Raw genomic sequence first — 23,383 nt, 5'->3', positions numbered from 1 at the left:
AGGAAGGAAGGAAGGAAGGAAGGAAGGAAGGAAGGAAGGAAGGAAGGAAGGAAGGAAGGAAGGAAGGAAGGAAGGAAGGAAGGAAGGAAGGAAGGAAGGAAGGAAGGAAGGAAGGGAAGGAAGGAAGGAAGGAGGAAGGAAGGAAGGAAGGAAGGAAGGAAGGAAGGAAGGAAGGAAGGAAGGAAGGAAGGAAGGAAGGAAGGAAGGAAGGAAGAAGGGTGGTGGTTCATGGTCTTCTCTTTCAGTTGATAGAGGAAGAGCATAAGCTTCCACATTTTAAAACCAAGACAAGGCATTCAAACCTTACTGGCTGTCCTTTTTGGCCTTTGATGAATAATTCCTACTCTGTTCTCTGTTTTTGGGAAAAATAGGTAACACATCCTCTGTTTTACCTTCCTTCTTGGGGCACACCAGGAGTGGTTAATCTCTTTAACTACCTGTTCCTGTAGAAGTACTATCCTGCACAAATATTTTTGTCCATAGCACTGGAAAATGCACACGAAGTTTCAGAGGAACATCGTCCAGAAAAGGAGGCTGGGCATGGCATTGTGTTCTTCAATGAAAACAGAAGTAGTCTGGGCAATTAGACTGGGGAATATTTCCATGTAACTTCTATGGGCTCTCACTTTCATCAGCGAAAAAGAATACTTCTCATTTGAGTTTGGATTATCATGTTGCATGATCCTGCACAGGGTGATGACTGAATAATGAAAAGCTGATTTCATAATACAGGGCAGTTCACGCTGTGGCTGCCCTTGCCCTCACGTATTTGCCCAGGACTTTGTTCAGCTTTAATTCACATGCTTAAATTCTTAAATTCCAGTTTACGGTGTCAGAGCTGGTGCTGGCCACTGAGGAAAGCCAATACTGATGCTTTGTTGCTTTGCTGCATCATCTCCAAAATTTCTGCTGCTATTTGGCAGGAAGATGGAGAAAAACCTCTATATGAAGCACAGAATATTGTATATGCAATATTCTATGTACAAAACTTTACAAAACATCTGTTCTACCAAAAAAAAAAAAAGGTACAAAAATTCTATATGCAGCATTAAATATTGTATATAAATACAGAGAAAAACTCTGCATAGATTATTATATATAAAGTTCAGCCCTAAGCCACCAGGCAGTAAGATTATCTGGAGCTAAACTTCAGCTAGTGTAATTTCATATAAGTCCTCTGAAACGTGTCCTTAGCATAACTGTGTGGTTCATGCCAACAGAGCACCTGAAATTTTTTTCTTTTAATATTTTTGAAAATCAGAAGCTGTCTTCAGAGCATTTGTCACAAGGAACTAACAGCAGGTGCTGTCAGGTCATGTATGTCTAGCAAAATGTCTAGTGAAATGTTAGCTCTCCAGCCCTGACATACACTGCAGCTGTAGCTTTAGAATAAGGATTTCCAGAACAGAATATGTTAACGATTGGCTCGGTCTCATTTTAAAGTTAGTGTAGCTCCATTAGTTCTCTGCTTCACAGGGCAGTAGATGCTCTTTGCCAAGGGACTGACAGACTGATAAACCACTGTACGTACTCTATACCTGTCATTCAAGTGGAAATTGTATTTCCATTTAAATGTCTATTACTTTATTAGAGTGCAATAAATGTGTTTTCATTAGTTGTGATCCCCGGTCTCTGTCTTTCACTTCTAATGTGTTTTCTTTGGTGACATTTTTTCTTGTCAGGGAAAGGTCGTGACATTTCAAGGTGTTCACTTCCTGAAGCATGACTTCTTGAAGTAATGAGATGCAGCTTACCTGCCGGTAAAAATCTGCCACAGTGAAAACAAGCCTGGCAAAAGCAGAGCTCAGAAGCATCAACTCAAAGTCACTCCTGATGTAGCTGATGGCTGCCCATGTTCTCTGTGTTATTAAAAGACTGCCCAGAAAGGACAAAAACCCCAGGATTATGTGTCACTGAGTGCTGTTATTATTTGAACCTCTGTTTTCAAGCATCCCATTAATTTGCATAGTGATTCAGGATCAGGCAAACTTTGTTTCGTTTAACCGTTAAATCATGTTAACTTTAAATGCCAAAAATTGTTGTAAAGCAATTTTGGTTCCTTAATGAGTATAAATAGATTTCAGATTGTGTATGTTAGTTGGAAGTGACCTGACTGAAATTCTTGGGCCTTTTTATCGTGGTTGTTACTCAGGAGCGCAACACTGAGGACTTTAATCTCAAAGGGAAGTCTCTTCAATGCTGTAATCTCAGAGGGAAGTGTCTTTAATGCTGGCATCTCCAGAATGTAAATCAAAAGTAGATTTGGGCCTGACTGAAATAGTTGGTTGTTTTCTGCCCCAATTTTCTTATTGCAGAAAAGTTGTATACAGTTTTCATTTTGATTTAACAGTGCTTTGCATTCTCTTTTCACCTGGGAAGGACTACATTACATTATTCTACAAAAACATGCTCAGCCCAAGGCAAGGCTGAAAAGAACCTCTACATGTCCCCTTTGTGCCAATGCATGCAGAACTGATAAACTATCTTCTGGAGAGAGAACTGTGCTCTAGCCCTTTTAACCCCTACACAACGTCTTTTCTAGTAATATTTGTTAAATAAGCCTTTCTGATAATTTCATCATGTCTCCTGAAGAAAAGAAAAAAATTTACCTAGTATATATTTTTGCCTATTATGAAGTATTATGTATTTCAGCCTTCTTCCATTTTAGGGGCTGTGCTTTAGGCTCATAATTTTTCTTTTCGTAAGTTGCTGCAGTTTTCAGCCGATTTGAAAAAAAAAGAGTCTGTGTTTTTAAGCATGAACTCCTTGAATTGATTTATTCTTTTTTAATGGACTTCCCAACTTTGTCATTTTATTGGAGTTGTTCTGTCATACTTGATTTTTGCAGCGTTCATTGATCATATTCCCCAACAGAAACAAAGAATCACTTTTTAAAATCTGATGTCGTCAGTAAAACTGGAGGTTTTTCATAGATAATGTTTATATTTGAGGAGTTCTTTTGTCTGGGAAGACAGCAATATGAAATCAGAATTAAAAGAATTTAGGACTTAAAATCTCATTTGTGTAGACTGATTTTCCCCTGAAGAATATGACAGTGTCATGCTCCTCCTTAAAGGCAATTAAAACAATTAATTAAAAAATAGACAATTTTTGTCTTAAATTTCTAAGTGCATTTTAAAAATCCTCAAAAAAAAAACCAAAACCAAAAACAAAACAACAAAAAAAGAAAAAAAAAACCCCAAAAAAGTGTATTTCTCCTGGCATTAATCCATTTTTAGCCTATTACAATATGTTAAAATATTAAGTTACTGTACTTCCTATAGCCCTTGTGGGCTCGCTTCCATGATAAGAATAAGAAATAGTGATCCTACTCACTCCAGGGCTGTCATTTGAGATGGAGAGTGCAAGAGTGATGCAGACAGTTGGGTTTTTACTTGCTGTTATGGGGAGAGCTGCCACTCATAGAAGTAGTAATAATCTGTATTAGTCATCATTTGTGAATGTTTCTTCCTGATAAGTAGCATTTTTATAAGGAAAGTCACCTTCAGTTTTTCCTGGAAATAACTGTGTGACCCATCATGTACTATGAGCAGCCAGATTTATAGTGAGACGGTTTTCAACAAAATCTGGAAGGAGTAGGCAAGGATGTTGAACTGATCATCAGTGATATATTTGATCAATCTGCACAGAAAGCAATTCCATTTTAAACAGAATAAATAATGTGGTGTGTATAAAAGGTTTTTGTAATTCCTAAGTTGCAGTGTATTATTTATTGTAAAGCCATTGAAAAGTTCATGTGTCTGATCATGGTGTCTCAGATTAGACAGGTAAGACACCTTACAAAACCCTCCTTATGATAGACTCCAAAAAACATAAAACTAAGAAAAGAGAAATATCTTGAGTTTTGAGGCAAAAGACCCTACTGATGGGTTTTGGCATTCTTCTGCATTCACTGATTGGTACAATGACAAAAAAATAGTTGCAGGCTCTGTACAGGAGTAATAGCCTGCACAGTAAGGTGCCTTGCTGATTAACCCACAGTAAGAGCAGCTTTGTGGGGCTGGGATAAGAACGAAGGGATTGGTAGAATAGGGTTCTTGTTTGTGATTATTTAGACATAACAAAATCTATGAATTTTTCTTCAGTTTTCTGCTCGATTAATAAATAGGATTTCTAAGTAAATCTGACATGAGCCAAGTGCTCTGGTCTTAGGCAGACAGTGAGCAGATGAACAGGACAAAGAACAGACTACTGGGATCCCTTTGCTTCACAGTTTGGGCAGAGAATCTCTGAACGATTCAAACTGGAAGACACTCAGAGGATTTTAGTCTATTCTTCCAAACAATTTCCTTATGATCTTTTCCTTCAAACTCTCAAGTAAGTGCTTATATGTTGCATCCATGCAAAGAAATTTCCTGCAGCTGGCATTAGTTGTACCTCACTAGGAAGCTGAGAGGAAACTTCTGTTGAAGTACTAGAGTTTAGACAGTGTACCAACTTTAGCCCTGAATTATATTTTTTTTTTTTCTGGGGCCAGTGACAATTCAAAACTTTTGGCAAAATATGAACTTTATAAACCAAATTTTCAGGATTCCTTCCTTTCTGCTGGATTTATGTGCATATTGTGAAAAAATTACACAAAACCATTGTGAGGTCATGATATGAGTTTGTCTCTCATTACAAGAGAAATGATCCCATTGTAAACCCAACTCATCGCACAGGGGTGTGGAAGGGAAAATTACATTTTCTAAGTGTTGTTATTCATCTACTTTCACTCTCTATTTTCTTGCTTAAGGTCTTTTCAGTTAATAAAACCTGTAGATTCTGAAAACAATACTGAGGAGAGAAAAGTTGAGATGAGAGTATCTTGAAGATTAGCCTTTTTCAAAAAAAATTATGTGACCATTCTTCTTACATAGTAATTATGGTAGATAATTATTCCTTTCTTTTGAACAGAAATTTATATTTTTTCTACAATCATCAGGACTTCATAAAACAGTAATCTCTTCTGTTTCTAGTCCCATGCTTGTATAGAATAAATGGTGAATGCTGGTGGAAAATATGGAAAATGGTGTGAGTTTGGTGGAGAAAGGTTTATCATCTGTGACCTGTTCCACTTCTAAAATAAACTCAAGTCCATAAAAATGACACCTTTCTTCTGGGTATTCACAGGTAGCCACCATTTTGGAAAGATGTTTTTCCTGAATTTAGTTACTGTCATCAGATTTCCTTTAGCCATTCAAGAGTTCAGTCATCTCTCTTTTACACAAGGAATTTTTTATGCAAAATATTCTGTAACTCTTGAAGAGAGACCTGAACACTTGCTGTAATCAGTCCCATCACTGTTCCCTAGTGGAGTCTCTCTTAGCACAGTGGCTGGGTTTTCTGTCCTCATTTCCAGTAGTTCAGGCAAGATCTAGTTCATTAGAGGGTCATTTATGTTTTACTTATTCATAAAGGAAGAGCTGAGGCATCATCTTAGATAAAGTAAAAAAGGAATTTTTTTAGAAAATACAGGGTCTATCATGCCCAATATTACTTAGGTTTTGTTGTTTGCTTTCTATTTGTAGGGAGACATCCCTAAAGACTACTACTGAGTGATTGTCTCTTTGTGTTAGCCCAGCACTCTAATAAAAGCCCAATTAGAGATGCTTATTCTTGAATTGAAACTCCAGTGACTTTTCTTTATGGGCCTTTTTTCTGTTCTGACACAAAATCTCTATTCATTATTAGCAGTAAAAGGAGAAAATACCTTGAAGGGGCATAGTATCTGAGCAGCCATTCATTAATTTTTGAGACTCTCTTACACAAAATTTAATTCTCTAGAACCTTAAAAAGAAATAACAAAAATCCATGTGCACATCTTACCCATTGTACAGAAGGATAAACAAGTTATTAATGGACCCATCTGAAGTTGTGAGAAGCATCCTCATGCTTGCACACAGTGAGCCATTTCAAGCACTCTGCAGTAAGTTTGAAATACATTGGTGAAGAAAGTGCAGAATGGATAAAAGCCCACCTAGTGCTTGTAGTCAGGCCTAGGAGGAATGATTTCTCATAATTTTTATTAAATTAAAGTTGTAGAAAAACCAGCATGCATTGACCTCTTCAGAGGCTGTGTGTGCGTGTATGCAGCGAGTGGATTCAGTGACGCACCTCCTGACCCTGCCTTTGCACAGACAGAGAAGATGATGTTTTCACATACTCAGCTCTTTGATTTCCTTTCCACTAGCCATAATTAACATTTATTCAAGCAACATTAGGAAGAACATAAATATTTCAAAGAAGCTAATTACAGCATCCAAAACATCCTCCAAGCTATTCGTTTAATGAGGATGTGTGTTTTTCCCGCAATAGTGTAACATTAATTTCATCAAGCTATTAAACAAAACAGAACCAGATACAATAGAGAAAGATGCATTTTTTCTCCTGTTTACAAGAATGCTTACTTGAATTTTGGTGAGTTCCTTGAATAAAGATGACTGTCATAAACCATTCAAGCTTCCTATAAACTCAGATTCAAGGTTGGTGAACTTGCTCTGTCAAAATTTGCACCAATTTCAGTAGAAATACTATCTTGGTATAATATATAGTCTGACCTTAGTGCAAATGTACATTTTTGTTAGAAGTTATTTTGTTTTTTCTAGTATATTACAAGGAGGATTATAACTATTCCCAAATCAGATTACCTTACCCATGTACTGGGAAATGCAAATTTTTTCTTTTAATGGTAAATGGAAGACCAGAAATTTTCTACCTGGATTTTTTTTCCCATAATCTTCAAAATCTCCTGATATGTTTTTGTGCAAGTGGTCTCAGCAAAATTTTTCAGTTTCCAGTACTAAAACACACTACGCAAAAAATGCAGCTTCTGGGCTAATCAAAATTCTTTCACCTGAAACTAAAGTTTAATTCAAGATGTTATCTTTTCTTCTGTATTCTTAAAACACTCTGCACCATTCAACAGGTACAGAATATTTACAGGTATCCTGTACTCAAATCATAATAGACTGTAATTCATTTTATTTCACCATCTATTAAATATTTAACAAGAATGTAATAATTAAAATTCATAGCAAATTAAATCCTTCCTTAGGCTAAAGCCTGGGACACTGATGCATGCAGCTGAATCAAGATAAATTAGGGAGGTATCTTTCAGCACTGATGACTCCCCATTTATGATAATTTTTTCAAATAAATGTGTTCTGCTTTTATTAATGAAAAACCAGAACTAAATGCAATACCTCAACTAAAACTATTTTTAAAAACGTTTTTGATTGGGTAGATATAAATACAACCATACATACAAAATACAGGCTTCTTCAGTTTATATACTGCTCTGATAACTGGCTCTCCATTGACATGGGGATTAGCTCTCTCCCCAGACATATAAAGGAAAGCTTTGCTACTGAATCTCATAGAGAAGATGCTTCTATTACTTAGAGAATTTTACAGCATCTTAGCATGCTGCTTGGCAAAGCTTTTGCAATTTTGATGGCCTATCAAAGTGTCCAGGGTGGCAGAGCCCACTTTTTTCACATACATCTGATAAAGGTGAAGGCAAAGAGCAAACACCAACGCTATGGCTATAAATCAAAGTTTTGCTTTGTTTCACGGTAACAGCCACTGCTCTTGTCAGGCAGATTTACTCCACCACATACTATTTAGCCCCCAGTCAAAACCCACTGAAATGGTAAAAAAGAACTGCAAGTTGTTATGGAAAATGACAATCTCTGCTGTTGCGCTATTGTCTCATTGCTGGACTGCGATGTACTAATTTCCTTAGGAAACAAAGCAACCAAGAGAAAGAAATACGAACATAAAAAGAAGGGAAAACAAATCATAGACTCTAAACTGGGATCTCCCATCCAGAAACCATCTCTGTAACATCGCAGCAGCACCTTCCTGGAGCAAATGGGAGAAAGCAGAGGCAGTCAGACATGTGCCACACTTTAAAGGCAGACCGTGCTACTGGGCTTGGCGTGAGGAACAGATCAGCACTAGCATGAGCATCTTCTCACTCTTGGCAGTGGCGATCATCGCTTGTTGGATCTGACAGCAGGAGGAATGGCTTGGGTAGCCACTCTGGTAAGCCAGACCTTGCTGTGCTCCAGGGACGGCTGCACTAAACTGCCCAATTGCCTTAACAGATCTGGAGTCTGTGTACTTTTGACTGTCCTGGATTGTCAGTCATTCTTTCATTATCTACAGGCATAAATAACAACTGGGACCGAGGGCTGCAGCTGCATTATAAGTAAAATACCTTGCTAAGCACAGTATTAAGATTTTAATAGCTAAATATTACCATATCGCTGAGTTGTGTTTCATGGTGTGGCATTGTGTAGGTATTCAAGGCATAGGAAAAGTCTGGAGGCAGTCGCACCTCTGCATCCGGGGAGTCTTCAGAAAATTCAGTGACCAGTCAGTGGGCGCTGGGACAGAGGGGTGCCCATCCCCAGAGCTACCGACGGCTTCTCCCACATGCAAGCTCCACCAGGTTTACTCCCAAGTTCGGCTAGTTGGGGGCAAATCAGCTAGTGGGTCCGATTTACCCACTTTAAATCACGCCTGTTCTCCCCCGTACAGCCGGCTGGGACAGTGTCTGAACACCCCTTCACCGCCCTCGTTTTATCTCTCGGAACATCCTCGGCAGTGAGGGAGCGCTACCTGCCGCGCCAGCCACCGCGGCTCCTGCGGGGCTCTGGGGGACTAAAACATGGATTTCTTTGTTAAGGAGGGAGTTTAATAAAGGGCGTGGAGCCTGGCCAGCGCCTCGCCTCTGTGCCGGGCAGGGACACCCGCCGCCACAGCGCGGGCTCCCGCGGCCCTGCGCCGGGGCGGAGCGGGCTGAGTCACCAGCCGCCGGCCCCGGGGGGAGCGGGGCAGCCCTCCCGAGCCGGGCTGGGGCTGGTCCACGTGTCGGGGGGATTTAAAAAGTTGGGGCAGAGAGCGAGGACATGCCCAGAAGAGCGGCTGGCAGAGCGGCGGCGCCGGGAGCTCGGCGGACATGGGACACCTGTGCCACCATCAGCCCGCCGCGGCCACCCCCGAGCGCAGCCTGAGGAAGGGAGGAGACGGCGCGGCGCTGCCCGGGTCCCCGCTACTCCTCCTCTTCGTCCTCCTCGCTTCCTCCATTTCTGCTTGCAAAGGTGAGGCTTGTCCCGCTCGCAATCCCTTCCTGCGCCGCCAGCTCTGCCCGTTTTCGGGCAGCAGAGTGCCCGCAGCCTGCCAGCCTTGCGGGGTAGTACTGGGCACAGCTCCGGGGGTTGGTCTGGGGGCTTCTTCTGTCCCGGCAGGATTACTCTGTCCTGGCAAAACACTCCAGCACCTTGGGAAATAGGCTTTTGTTGAAAGAGCTTTAATTTTAAGTATCATTTACTCTGATTTTAAAAGGTAAGAAAAGACATGAAACAACATGTGTCACAAAATTGCAGGACAAATTAGGACCCTCTGGTAGTCATTCCAACCTGTAGCAATATTTATCAGGTGAGGAATCCTGAAAGTTGCTGTTTTTGTAGCAGGGGACTCTTGTGAAACATCTAGCGGACTGTTTAACAAACCACACTCTCCTTTTGACTCTGTTTTCCCACCTCAGATAGATTAGCTGCTTACACCTTGTAAAATAACGTTACAAAATGCTGTGCAAGGACCATTTCTATTTTGCTTGTATTTCATTTGTGTGATTTGCTTTAGTTGTGAGGGGCTTTTTTTATGCTTTGTTTTGGTTTTTTAATATCAATAACCAAAGAAATCTAATGGCAGCACACTTAATATGTTAAAAAGAAGTTCTGAAGATGTGGAAGAGGGGAGGGAAGGAAGATGAGCACAATGGAGGGGAGTGACACGCAGTATTTCATCACTGTTCTCACACAAATGATTGGCAGGAGCTTGTTTAGGGATGCAGTATAGGGAAGAGAAAATTTTAATTGTGAGTCCCAGGCTGTGCATCTGGCATTCTACTGCCTAGAAAGAAGTTGAATTTCTTAAAGATTGCAGAATTGAAGGATAGGGGAGCAAATATGCTGTCGACAATATTGATTTTGTAAAAGGATTTCCTCCTCCATGTTCCCTTTAAATAGGACTCTTTTCTTCAATAGCACATGCTTCTTTCTCTCTCTCTCTCCTCCCTCTCCTCTCTCTCTCTCTCTTCTCTCTCTTGCCTTTTTTTTTTTTTTTTTTCCTTCTCCCTGTGGTTATGTTGTATATATTACAAAATCCTTAATGTTTCACTGTGTGTGCTGATGTGGAAATGAATGATGTCCTGTAGGTACTGCAGCCCTGTTCTGAATGGGGTGATAAAGGAACACTGCTCAGTCTTTGGAGGAACACAGTCCTAGGTGCACAAAACAGATGGGATTGCACATGAAATACAATTTTCTGAATATGTACAGAAGGGTAAAGGAAAGTGAGGAGTGGGAAATAATTTATCTTCTCTGTCCAGAAGTTTATGCAACAGGCCAAAAAAAAAAAAAAATAGGAGAAAGTTATAGTATTCAGGCTTTCCTGCTTGTTGCCCTAAGGTTTACTAAAGCATGCAAATGAATTTCTTTAGGTCTCCCTGAAAAGCCTTGGGAACCAGTCAATGGCAGGAGCAGTGCTCAGAGATAGGCAGCAATGCTCTGGTGGGGAAGGTGTGCTAATTTGAAATATTGCCCTATTCCACTCTTTTAACTAGGATACTAATCCCAGGTAGTACTTCAGTTTGAATACACTAATTTAAGAGCAGAAGACAACCTAAGACAACTGTAGCACCTTTAATTTATTTGGCATTTTCCTTCGAAATGAAACAAATAATTGGAAATCAGTTTCCTTGTTATGTGAACAACTCAGAGATTTTTTTAACATCCCACTTCTATATAGTGTGAAATTAAGAGCCCCTCTAATTCTTTCTTGGGGAAAAGCAAGCATCCATAATAATTGGTTACCTTAAGTCCGTGCCAGTACAAAAATGTGGTTTTGAAGTCCATCCCATTCCATTAATGCCTGGAACTAACTACTGTTGTGATTATTGTTATCAGGGGTAAATGTAAAACAAATAATATAATGGCAGTTATTCCCTGCTCCTGAACATTCTAGCTAGGTCTAGAGGTCCAGCACCAGTTTCCCTCCCATGGGAGTTACAGCACATCCCCTCACTGATATCATTGCGTGGTGTCTGACGTACTCACAATTTGGTGATGCTCATTTCTGTGATTTACAGAGACTCTAACAATACACTGCTGTCAGAAATGCACTGCCAGGTAAAATAACTATGTGGTAAGAGGGACATTCTGGATATTGAGCTGGAAGGGATACTGGGACAATGACTTCCATGTCTGCAGCCTGGGTGGGTAGAGATAGAGAAAGGAGATCCCCCAAGTTAAGCACAGCTTCACTGCATTGTTATGCAATTAAGAGCACATTTAATCTACTGAGGGACAAGCTTTTCCACATCACATATGCAAGAGAGAGGAAACAAATCCAGTTACAGATGTACTATCACCTTGTCAAAACAACATGTTCATATCATGGGCATTATATATATGCAATTGTACATTACATAGTGCATGTTCAATTCTGCAGCTGTAGCATACAAGAAGGCAAGAAGTAGAGTCCAGATCCTCAACTCAATAGTACATGTACTGGAGGTGAGCAGAGCTCTCAGAAAGCTCAAGGCAATAGGAACTGGAATGTGATTTTCTGAGCAGGTCTCAGTGAGGCCTAAGTAACCTCCACACAGTTTATTGTTATTATGTGAGTGCCCATATCTGCTGTGAACTTGTGAAAAAGCGTCCTGCTGTGTTGCTGAAATAGAGCAGGCAAAAACCGCAGAGCACCCAGGGTCACAGACTTCCTTGGACCAAGCAGCTCTCGGCCTTTGCAGTTAATAGTTGTGCTAGGTAGGACTGACATGGGACACTTACACAAATGACCTTTGCTGTACAGCATTGCTAAGCACAGTTTGTGCTTCCAGGTGCACCAATGCCATCCCAAGCACTCGAATCAGATGAGGATTTGCAGCTGTTGAAGGAGGTAAGCATCATCTGTGATGTGGTATCCTCCCATTTCTTCTGTGCCCATCCTTGCTACAGCCCCACCTCACTATCCAGTGTTTCTCTTGCACAGAGTTCAGCTGTGTTTTCTTACAGTACATCTTCTTATATGTCTCCTATCCTGGCATCAGCAAAGAGGTGAAATATCTAATTTTCCAGGTATTCTGAAAAGTTGCTTCAGGAGGATGTTGGGACCAAGTGCTGAGATGTCATTTTGAGAAAAGATTGTCTTGTCTCAATGGAGAGTTATGTTTGATAACTGTCAATGACCAGGCAGACACTGTCCCTGGAAGCATCACAGTGTCCCTCACATCTGGCAGCTTTATAGTCTGTACAGGATACCCAGGAATTTTTTCAACTCATCCAGTCTTGCTTCTTGCATCCTCTGTTCTGCACACAAGGCTGGGACACTGTTCAATCCTATCCTAGCCTTTCAATTTACTAGGTAAAGGATAATGTACTGTGTCAATTAGCCCCTCTAACATTTGGCTACTGATTGGTATCACAACTTCCACTGTCATCTCTGAAATGAACGTTTGTTGAGTGTGACGCATGTGTTAACACAGGCTCTTCCCTGCCCTTTTGGAACAGATGGAGTGGCAGGGCATAACATGTGGAGAGAGTTTATCCTGCAACTTGCATGCCCTGGTGTTGCTGCCACTGTCAACTGTTGTGTTGACATTTAATTTAGTAGCTTTTGATAACATTGGAAAATAAATGACTCATCGGGGGGCAGAGGCAGAGAGTAAATTTCTTCTGACTGAGACCATTACAGGAGACATTCTGCTTACTGTCATCTCCCCACAGTTCATATTGGACATGGTGACTCAAAACCTAACCTATTCTGGACTGGCACTTGAATGAGCCCTAGTGATGCTTATCACCCAGGAAAAAATAGTCTCTTGGGATGTAAGATCCTGATAACTATAAGGAGTTTTGGAAAATGAGTTATTTACATTCTGAATTTAAAAAGCTTTTTTATACATTTCTGCATGTCTTGATAAGATTTGCTAGCTATAAGATTTGTCCCTGTGGTGCCTGGAAAACCAAGATAAAGGTCCTGTTGATTGCAATGAAGAAAACAGTATGCATAAGATACTAAATTTTTAAAAATTTTGCAATAGAAGCAATATAAAACTTACCATTAGAACCAGAATTATGCTGGACTGGAAAGAGTTTAAAGAAAGAGAATTAGATATAAAGTCACATACCCTAAATCAACATAATTGCTCACTCATACTAGGTCACCGGGGTTTCATAAAGTGCAAGTAAGTAATAATTCTTCCCTCTTTGCTACTTTCCTAGTGGATCATTGAGGAGAAACCCTGCCTCTAAATAAACCTAGTATGTTCCAGGAATGGCTCTGAGTTTATAAATTTCAGAACTTTGTAACTAAGTATTTTGGTTCATTATTTGTCTCTTACTTCCTTTTGTTTCTTTATGTTAATTAACCAACACCAACCAACTTGCAATCTACTACCCTCAGGCCACATTTCTGAGACAGGAGAGAAAATTTTGGAGAAGAAGCATAAAAGACAGAAACTACTAATTTTTTAAAAAGGCCTTAACAGAAATTGTGGCTTTTCCTCAGCCCTTGCTTTGTCTGCAAAGGTTTTAGCTGAAAGATACCATTGAACACAAAGCAGTATTTGGCTTGTTCTGCTACTGAATTATGGTAGTTCTCTGTGTCAAGGAAATAAACAAATAAAAACCAAGCACAAGCAATCCCCAAGAGGAAACAGCCCTTTTTTAAACATAAGCTTCCAAAATGACTTTAGCTTGATTTTATCTCATTCATTGCTGACTTCTTCCTCTACACTTTCTTACCCTAAAAGTAGTGAAGCTGAACTAATACACTCAAATACGTGCAAGATGAAGGAAAAAGTGAACAGAGAGGATGTGTTACCAACAAAACCTATTTGAAAAGGGAATCCTGTGAGCTATTAGTTTTTCCACTATGCCTGCTAATGCTTTCTCATAGATTGTCTCTGGAGAAATGAATCATCTCCTGTTCTGAAGTGCTCAGATAAGCATTATTTTTTTTTTTAATTTCTTTTTTCCTTTAATGTTTTCTTTGCTAATGCATGTCGCTTAGGGCTTTTTTTTTCTATAAAAAATTTGCAAGAACAATTGCATTCCCTGCTCTGTCAAAAAAACCTCAAAAACCACTATGTTTTTTATGCAGCCTGTGAACAATGTGAGTGGCAAAGATTTTTTTCATCTAACACTACCAAATATTACATGGAAAAAAAATAGCAAATACTGATTGAAGTTAGTATGATACAACTTCGAAGTTACTTACTAAAATTGTAAGTTGCTTTTTGTTATCGCTATTAAACTGTGCAATTTAAGTTGCAGTGCTGGAGACTTTTCCTTACAGAATACTCTGAGCTTTCAGCGCTGGTAATATTATTTCCCTGAACTCAAGCACCTTTTATTCCATTTCTTATTCCTTCTCTATTAATAACTCTACTAAAAATTAGTCAGTACTACATTATTCTTTCATCTTGGATAAGAGACAGAAGGAGGATATAATTGATACAAAGTTATGAACTGTAGGGAGAGGATGGGTAGGAATCACTTCTGTACTTCTTCCAAGAAAAGATCATGACAGCACTGAATGAAGACAGCTTTGAAAAGACTGGTGAAGACAAACAGTAGTGGTGTTTCACACAGTGTTTAGGAAACTTCTGGCACAAATTGAGTGGTGTGCATAAGATGTGCCAGCATACATCATAATCACTCAAGGGATGCATGTGCCATATGCTTGAAGGGATGCTGTAATCCAATTGAAAGAGTTGTGTTTGAGGATTGATCCTTGAATCCCTTGCCTTAGTTTTGTAATTTTCTTCACAGTTTTGTATAATTCAAAGGTATTGCAGAAGAGATTCAAGTTCATAGGTCATGCCCCAGATGCTTACAATCATAACTTAAAATACGACTTAATCTGAGAAGTTTGCACTTAAGAGGGGTATGTGGTGGGTAGGGAATAAAGGTCACAGATGCATATGTTTGTTTGGGTCAAGCAAGTGTAAGTTTGTTGTTGTTGTTGTTTTCTTTTTTTTATGTGGTTAAGGCCCTTTCCCCCTTTGAATGCAAGGTATTTAATGAATGGACCTATAAGGATGCCTTACAGTAGGCAAGCTTGCCATGCCATTAGCTGCATTTACCTTTTTCTGAAAATATGCATATTTCACTTGTTTTTATTACTCTGATTCCTAAAAAAACTGTGTGAACTCTTACAGATAGACAATGCATGTTCTGCTTACCTGTCCACGGATTCTCAGCCTCAGGTGAGTCAGACAGAGGTAACTCTACTATTTGGATACTGTTTGTTATATGTAGTAGAATGGGAAGTGTGATACCTAAGTTCCTGTTTTCTTTGCATTAGGTATCCAGTACACTGGAAGAACTTTGTTTTTTGATCACGGGATTTCTTCAGAAACCACAGGTAACACACATAAAAGACTGCTTAGCATTTTTGAAGCCTGATCTCTCACTGTGCCATTGTCTACAATGAATTCTGAGGACCCAGAATGCAAAGTGTCATTCAGCACTGGAATTACTTCTATCAGTTTTTACTCTGAAATGCCATGTGCCAGAATGTAACACCTTGTAAAGACAGCAGGGATACATCAATGTTTGGAAAATTATCTCCAGGTTGAGTACAAGGTGTTAGGTGTTTTTATTGTTCTAGATTAGAAAAACTATGAATTCTCAACAGACAAAGAAATTTACTCAATAGAAAAAGAAATTTACTCAGGAGAGTCTGGGGATGAACAAGGAAACATCTACTAAACACATCTAACTCTTCTAGGGCAGAGTAATCAATGCTCTCTACAGAAATCAAAATGATTAGTTAGATTGATAAGTAAAGACATATAATACACCTGCCAAGGAAGAAGGATATTTCAACCTAGTGCTGAAAAGATTATGTATTTAATAAAAATTATCCATCATTCTTTTTATTTTAATGAATAAAAGCCTTTCTACCAACTATTATTCCCACAGGATTTAGATGAGAAAGACAACACCAAAAGGGTAAGATACCTATATATGTCCTACAATCACTAAAAAAAAGGCAAGAATATAATAAAAGTCTTGCCCTGCTTTGTAGTAAAACCCCACTTTTAATTTTTTTGAACAGTTCTTATTTCATTATTCTAAGACTCATGACTCGGGTAACTCAGACATCATGGTAAGTGGCATAGCACCTCTTTATGAGTGAGTGTGTGTGTGCTTGTATACAAAACCAAGGCAATATTCCTTTTTGCAGTAGTCTCTCCGACTGTATAGCAAGCTCAGGGCTGGGAGTTGCATGTTTACAGTACAGAAGGCGTTTTAATAATATAGGAGAGGATGATCAGTACTGTACAGATGTGGAAAAAAAAATCTAACAGACTCAACAAAACTTTCATGGAATCCCAACTGAATCTTAATCTTGCAGTTTCAAATTTTAAGAATGAGATCAAATACTTTTTTTGGGTATTGGAACATAGCCCATGCAGTGATATAATGTGGACTTACAGGACCTGAGAACGTGACCATAACTATTAGATACTTTTGAAAGCATTTTTATTAAGTTTTAGTTAAACTGCGTTAATTCATTTGCGCATGTCATAAATACGTAGAGGCAAAATAGAATTTAAGTCTCATTTGAACTTTGGATTATATTTTGAATGAAAAATATAGTTTAAACCATGGCCAAGAGTTGTTGCTCAAAAAGTATTCTCATAAACCAACAAGCCAAGTACACGATCCATTCTCTTTTTGAAGTGCAAACATACTCTGTTATCTGTGCGCATCTATGTGCCATAGGATTTTGAGAGAGTTAAATGTATTCGCATTTTCTTGTTTCTTAACAATCATTCTTCCATGCAAATGTCCATTTTTGCCTTGTTCTTTACATTTCTCCAGAAATATGTGTGTATTTCTAGAAAGTGACATTGCTCATATTGGTGTCAATGTTTTCATACTACACTGTTTTGGAGGCTTTAATGGTAGTTAAGGCACAGTGAAAACAGCGATTTCTGCTGCTGCTCCTGCTTAAAAGGTTATTGCATTCCACTGCACCACCATCCTGAATACCTTTGCTGCTGCTCCCAGAGATTACCATTCTCTCACTTTTGGTTTAGCTGTTAAGATGACAATTTTCTAGCCATGCTCAGAGATACTTACTTAGGTGAGGTCCATCATTCCTCAGCTTTATAAGCTCTCTCCACTGGCTGCAAGACAGACCCCAAGTGGACAGCTGGGATGTTCAATAACTACTTCAATCACATCAGATTCCTACTTTTTAAAAGTATTATGATCCCATATTGCCTACCTTAGGAAGATAGCACAAAATTGGCAACAAATAAGCAAATTATTTTTACCTATTAAGTACAATAACACTTTGGTAACTCTGGTTACTCCACGTATTACAATTCTCTTAATTGCATTACTTTTCGAAGAAGTATTGTAGTAAAGATGCAATTTTTAAAATTACATTTATATGAGTTGAAGGTTTAAATTGGTTAATGGAACATAGTTTTTTTATAATTTATTTCTTCCTGAGGACCTCTCTCCAAAATCCCACACAGCTGTGTTTTTCCAGGGTGAGTACTTTGCACACAATGCCACTATAATTAGGCTGTCTGCAAGCTTAAAGTCTTGTTGAACACAAGGAATTTCATGATTGGAGCTTAGATAGAGTGACCAGTGTCGTGGTTACAAATGTCCCTTGAGAATGGATTTCTACTGTACACTGCTTTTTAGCAAAAAATACAGGTTTGTTTTTTTTTTTTTGTCATTTATTTTGAAGTAAAATGAACTTCTCAGTACAGCAGAGGTTGCAGCTGCTAGCTTCCATAGTAGAAAATTCTAGAAATGTTAGTGAGAATACTGTATGGAAATATTCTCAGTACCACTCATAGAGACTGAACATTTTTTGAGTAATTCCAGGAGTCTGTAAATGGTTCTGAACTTTCAATTAGTAAAGGTGAGGATACATAGCTTTTCCCTCCATCACTCCATGTAGTGTAAATAAAAATGTTGATTCCTGTTTGTTGTCAAGTCAAAACGCAAAACGTTTAAAAAAAGAGTTTTTCAATTAATAAGTTTCTCAGTCTTCAGTCCTTTACTGGTGCATGTTTGGTCCACGAGTCAATACTGCAGAAAGAGACTTTTTTTGCATCATAAGGGCCAAATTTCACTGTTGCTCATGTGTGTGTGTTCGTGTCCTCTCAGTCATCTGTCCTGCATCCTTTACTGCAACTCGTTCCTCAGCTTAATGAGAGAAGACTGAAGAGATACAAACTGGACGTATGTAAACTGAAACTCTGCATGCTTATGTTCTTATGCTTTGTGATTCATTAGCTTTTCTAAAAATGCCCTTGTAGACCTTTCTGCTGATATATTTTGGTTGGACTACCCAAATCTTGATGTCACATAATGTGCTTCAGGAAGGGTCATCTTGCTGCTGATCTTTTTTCTTCCTGATATTGGGAAGAAAAACAGAACCTGCTGTACATACACGCACACCTCTCTCCCTGACTGGATAAGGAATTGAAAAGGTGGATGGGTGAAGGAGAAAACATGCTCTATTAAATTCATTCTTTCTCTCCAATTTGAAACAGCACCAGATTTTTTCATGACTTTGACTCCTCTTGAGCTACAGCCTGCCTGATAGGATATGATCTAAGAAAGAAGACTCAAGCATTATTTTGGCTAGTCAATAAAAGAGACTGAGCAAAATACCTTCTAAAGGGCAGGCATTAAAATAAAACTCTAAGTAATCATACATCTTCATGAATACATATATTTCTGTGTACATATATACATGCAGGTTTGTGAATAAACTTGTATATTTATTATGGCAGTTTTTTTTTTTTTTTTTAATATCTCCAAACCCTTAGAAGTTTAGAAGGCAGGTGTTACAAAAATTAGATTGTTAGCTTCAGCTGTTTACTAATATCAAACCTCTGACATGAACTCAAACAAGAACATGTAATCTTTAAGGAGGGTCTGGTTGTAAGAGGAAAATGACATTAACATAAATCACAATTTCTCACTAGTAGTTTTGATTACTTTTCTGTTCTGGATGAATTTCTTAATCGTGCAACAGCTGCCTATTTTGTTCCTGTTTTCAGTTTTTTTCACATATTGAATAGAAAAAGTAGAAAATATTACATATGAATACCATATGACTCCAATGGCAATGTACAGAAAAATTTTTACCCTTTTGAAATATAAAAAATTATAGTAGCGATCAGATTATAAATCCAAGATGGATGTTTCAAACGCAGATAATGCTAGAATGAGAAGAACAATAGAAATAAAAATCATACAGATGTTTTATGTACAGTAAGAAACTGAATACAATGCTATATGTGATGAATTGAAGTCAGAGTTAAAATCAAGACTTCAAAATTTAAAGTTTAAACTCTACTTCCTTTGAAAGCTTTCCTGGATTGAATCTGCTTCTGTAGTTTGGAAATGATGGGAGTCATCCTGTTTCACATAATTCTCACAGCATTAGAAGAGAGCAGGTGTGATTCCTTTCTATGACACTTCACCTTATAATATTTACCCAAGAGATCACAGCACCCCAGTTTTTAGTTGAGAAATACCCCCATTGCTAAATAAAAGCCCTCTTCATTTTAATGTTCTGGTAAGCATAATACTGAGACTATTTTGTTTCTCAAATTTCCTGTCTCCCCACCTGCAGGACAGACACATCACTCCTCTCTGATACCAACAGAAGCAAAATAAAACACTGTGATTAAGCTTATGTGTTCTCTAATCAGGAAGATCTCATTAAAGCAACTGGATACTTCATGCTTTGTACTTACTACATTTAAATAGAATTTCTATTTTCTTCATCATTTGTTAGCCTCCTTGCTATATGGATCACTAGGCAGCTGTTTCACCCTGTGTGCAGCACGGACAGGATAGACTGTCACAAGTACTGCTCTTTGGGAGTTAATGTGAGAGGCATGGTTATGGTACATCCTTGGGAACAGTCTGGGCTCTCATTCCTGGGAGAAGCCCAAGTATTTCTGATATTTAAACTTTGTATTTTTGTCCATTTTGTTGCAAAAAGCAACTCTATCTGTAGAGACCACTATCACGAAGACACTCTTGTTGTGCCGGGGTAGTGAACCCTGGAAAATCAGAGACCATCATTCCTGGTGCCATTCAAAAGCAATCTGACCTGATCTAAAACTTCAGGTGGAATTTGGTTCCATTCATATGTTCTCTTCTATTTCTACATGACAACATAAACTTTGTGTTACTGACATGGAGAAATGCACATAAAGCATTTAAGGAGTAAGACTGCATGTAGTACTGAAAAAAAAATTTTTTTAAATACATAAATAACCTCTCTGTATGTACTAATTTATAGCTGTAGATATAATTTAAAATACTTTTTTCTTCAGGAAGAACTTCAAGGACCTGGAGTGATTCAAAGCAGAGGCTACTTCTTCTACAGGGTATGGGTTTTTTTTTTCCTTTTTGTTTTATGGTGAGAGTTAAAAAAAAAAAAAGTAGAAAAAAAAGTAGAGAAATAACTGAATTACAGAAAGAATTACTGGGATTAAGGATACTTTTTTCAGTTAGACCATTCTACTGTACAGGACATCTCCAGGTCTGCTCCTGACATTTCCTCATATTAAAATTGTAGGAATTTTTTAAAAATCATATTCCTAGGTTTGTGAATACATGATTCTATGCCTTAAGAAGTCATTGGTTATTTTGTACCTATTTGTCAGAGAAAGTTCTAGAAAATATGGCATCTTGGAAAATCTTCGTAAAGCATTGTTCAACAGGGTATGTTTGCACGTGGTATAACTATGATTCCATGCTTACGCACTGTGCTAGGGCTGACTTTGCCATTTTCCTTCTGTTTTGACCAGTAATGTAAGAAACTAGATACAGAAATTCTCATGAGACCGAATCGACTGTGTTCATCTTTTACACCATAGAGCCTTTTTACTTCACTTTAGCAAAATTGAGAAGGTGGCATGTCAGATGTTTGAATAGTTCTCTTGATTTTGGTTAGTACTTCTACTTAAATAAGAAAGTGGCTGATGGCTTTAAATAAAAATGTAGCTAGGGTTGTACTTGATGATCTTAAAGGTCTTTTTGCAAACTATATTATTCTATAATTCAAATGAAAAGCCCACAGATTTGTATAGTTACATTTCTTATGTATCAGGCTTGGATCCTTAAAGTTTTTATGACTGGCCAAAGTTATGGGTAATATTAACATTGGTGCATTCATGCTTCCAGAGTAAAAGACAAATCCTTTTTAAGCCCAGGAAGAAATTTTTTATCAGCTTTAGTCCCTCACCAGTGCAAAATATTCCTGAAAAACACCACAGTGAAAGGAAAGTCCTTGCCTATATCAAAGAACACAGTCTAAAAAGAAAATCGAGGGTGACATGTATTTGTTTATAAGTAGCAACAAGCACTTATAATGCAATAATTATAACAATCAGAAAGCACATTTTAAGCAAATGCAAAAAGAATAAGGATTAACGATCTCTTGAAGTGACTTCTTATGGCTTTCTCCCCCGTATAAAATCATACAAGAAAGAAAATTCATTCTTCAATCGATATGCAGTAAATTTTAGTGTGCAGTTCTCCTCCAGAGGTAGATACAGATTAAACAATAACTTATCTTAGGTCTATCTTTGACAGTAATCACAATGACACTACTGAGAAATTCACTAATTTCTATATACACCAAGTTGTTTGGGGCTTTGTTACTAAATCCTGTCCGTTTTATAGAATATATAATTTACTGAATATTTGTCTTTCAGCCACGCAATGGAAGGAGATCAGTGGGTTTTCGCTAAGGAGGTATTTATTTAATGCTTTTGATCATGATCTACATGTAAATGAGTTCATTTTTATCCAAATAGACCATGATATTTTTGTTGAGAAGTTGTCTCAGAAAGCCTTTAACTGTGTAATCAGCTTAGATTTCCACCGACAAACTTTTTCCAGATGTGTTAAATACACTTAGATATGTTAATTACACTTACCTTCAGATGAAGTGAAGAGAAACTGTAGGTATTCAGTTCCCAGAACAGAGAGCACAGAGGTGTTTCAAGCAGCAAGAAATGGAAAATATCCCACGTTTGTAAACAATTTGGGAAGTACTGATGATGACAAGTAAGTCTAAGAAAGAATGTCAAAAGAATGCTGAGAAGTAAACTGATATCCTGAAGGTAATTCCCTAATCTCACAAAGATAAAAAGCTCACTTTGAAACTGAGTGCAAACTTCAGGATTTAATTTCAATGCCTGCAACTATTTGGAGAGACGTAAAAATGTAGACCAATACCATGCATTTTCTAATGTATTTTATTCTGCCATCATTTTTAAGTCTTATATCAACTTAGAGTTATATCAACAGCTAATACTCTATCTTATTTTTCAGGATTATAGATTCCTGACTTAGAACTAAAACTGCAGGAATGCTGAGAACATGGACATACTGATTTCCTTACAATAATTATTCGTCATTAATGTACAATTAGAAATCACTCAAATGTAAATATTCTTAAACCAGATTCTGTTAAGAAGGTCTTTACTATCTTGATTCTATTAAAAGCATATTAAAATTATTTGTTTCCTAGTGTTTTGATGTTTACAATCACATGTAATTCAACTGTAAAAGAGTCATTGCTTGCTAGCAACAGACATTGTCTCTAACAACCCTGTTAAGCAAATTTTCCCTTCTAAATAAAGGCCCTCAGCCAGACAGTTATTTTAATGAGAATGTTTGCAATCAAGACTACTGTGTTTTTTTCCAGAATACATTGTGATTTGTGTGTTTCACCATCTGGAAAAAAAAAAAAAAAAAAAAAAAAAGAGAATCCCTTTTCCCTTAATAAAAGGAACCTGAAAACAAGTTGCACATTTTGAAGAAATATTGTGACTTTAATTCAACTAAAATATAATGGCATGCTTTTTTAGCTATTAACTACGCAGATGCACCATGGTCCTCATTTAGAAGAAGACTTAATTGCAACTGGGGTCACAATTCACTTGAAAACTCAAGTACTTTTGATGGAGATTGAAAGAAACTCTACTCAGAAGCACAAGTTAGCCTTACAATCTTCCCAGCTTATGTCTCGGAGTTTATTTTCACAACAAAATTTTGTTAGATGATGTTGTTGAAGTTGTAATTATATTGAATGTAACTAATCACTCAGAACTAGATGATCTTTAAGTCCCTTCCAACCCAAACCATTCTGTGCTTCTATGACTCAGTTTAGAAGTGGGCTAAAGTTTTTAACGTTGTATTGGCTGGTCATGGTTTGAATTGGCCTCAGCATTACTACTCCTGCTTCTGCACTTTTGGATGAGCAATAAAACTTCAGAAGGTAGTTGGAAAAA

The 23,383-nt window shown here is 37.9% G+C and overlaps 1 protein-coding gene across 2 annotated transcripts; it reads left to right on the top strand.

Moving 5' to 3' along the window:
• The first annotated feature begins 8,967 nt into the window (after nucleotides 1-8,967).
• On the top strand, nucleotides 8,968-22,524 carry NMU (neuromedin U). Of its 2 annotated transcripts, XM_053941313.1 has the most exons (10): nucleotides 8,968-9,110; nucleotides 11,915-11,973; nucleotides 15,239-15,286; nucleotides 15,385-15,444; nucleotides 16,005-16,034; nucleotides 16,141-16,191; nucleotides 18,222-18,296; nucleotides 20,414-20,467; nucleotides 21,800-21,839; nucleotides 22,422-22,524. In XM_053941313.1, the coding sequence occupies exons 1-9, from the start codon at nucleotides 8,969-8,971 to the stop codon at nucleotides 21,833-21,835; spliced, it is 555 nt and encodes a 184-aa protein (XP_053797288.1). In that variant the 5' UTR covers nucleotide 8,968; the 3' UTR covers nucleotides 21,836-21,839; nucleotides 22,422-22,524. The 2 variants fall into 2 exon arrangements, with proteins under 2 accessions (XP_053797288.1, XP_053797289.1); XM_053941314.1 differs by lacking the exon at nucleotides 18,222-18,296.
• Nucleotides 22,525-23,383: the final 859 nt, after the last annotated feature.

The sequence above is a fragment of the Vidua chalybeata genome, chromosome 4 (assembly GCF_026979565.1).
Source record: "Vidua chalybeata isolate OUT-0048 chromosome 4, bVidCha1 merged haplotype, whole genome shotgun sequence".
NCBI lineage: Eukaryota > Metazoa > Chordata > Aves > Passeriformes > Viduidae > Vidua > Vidua chalybeata.
Note: the sequence above shows the minus strand (reverse complement) of the source record. Positions and strands in the feature narration are given on the sequence as shown.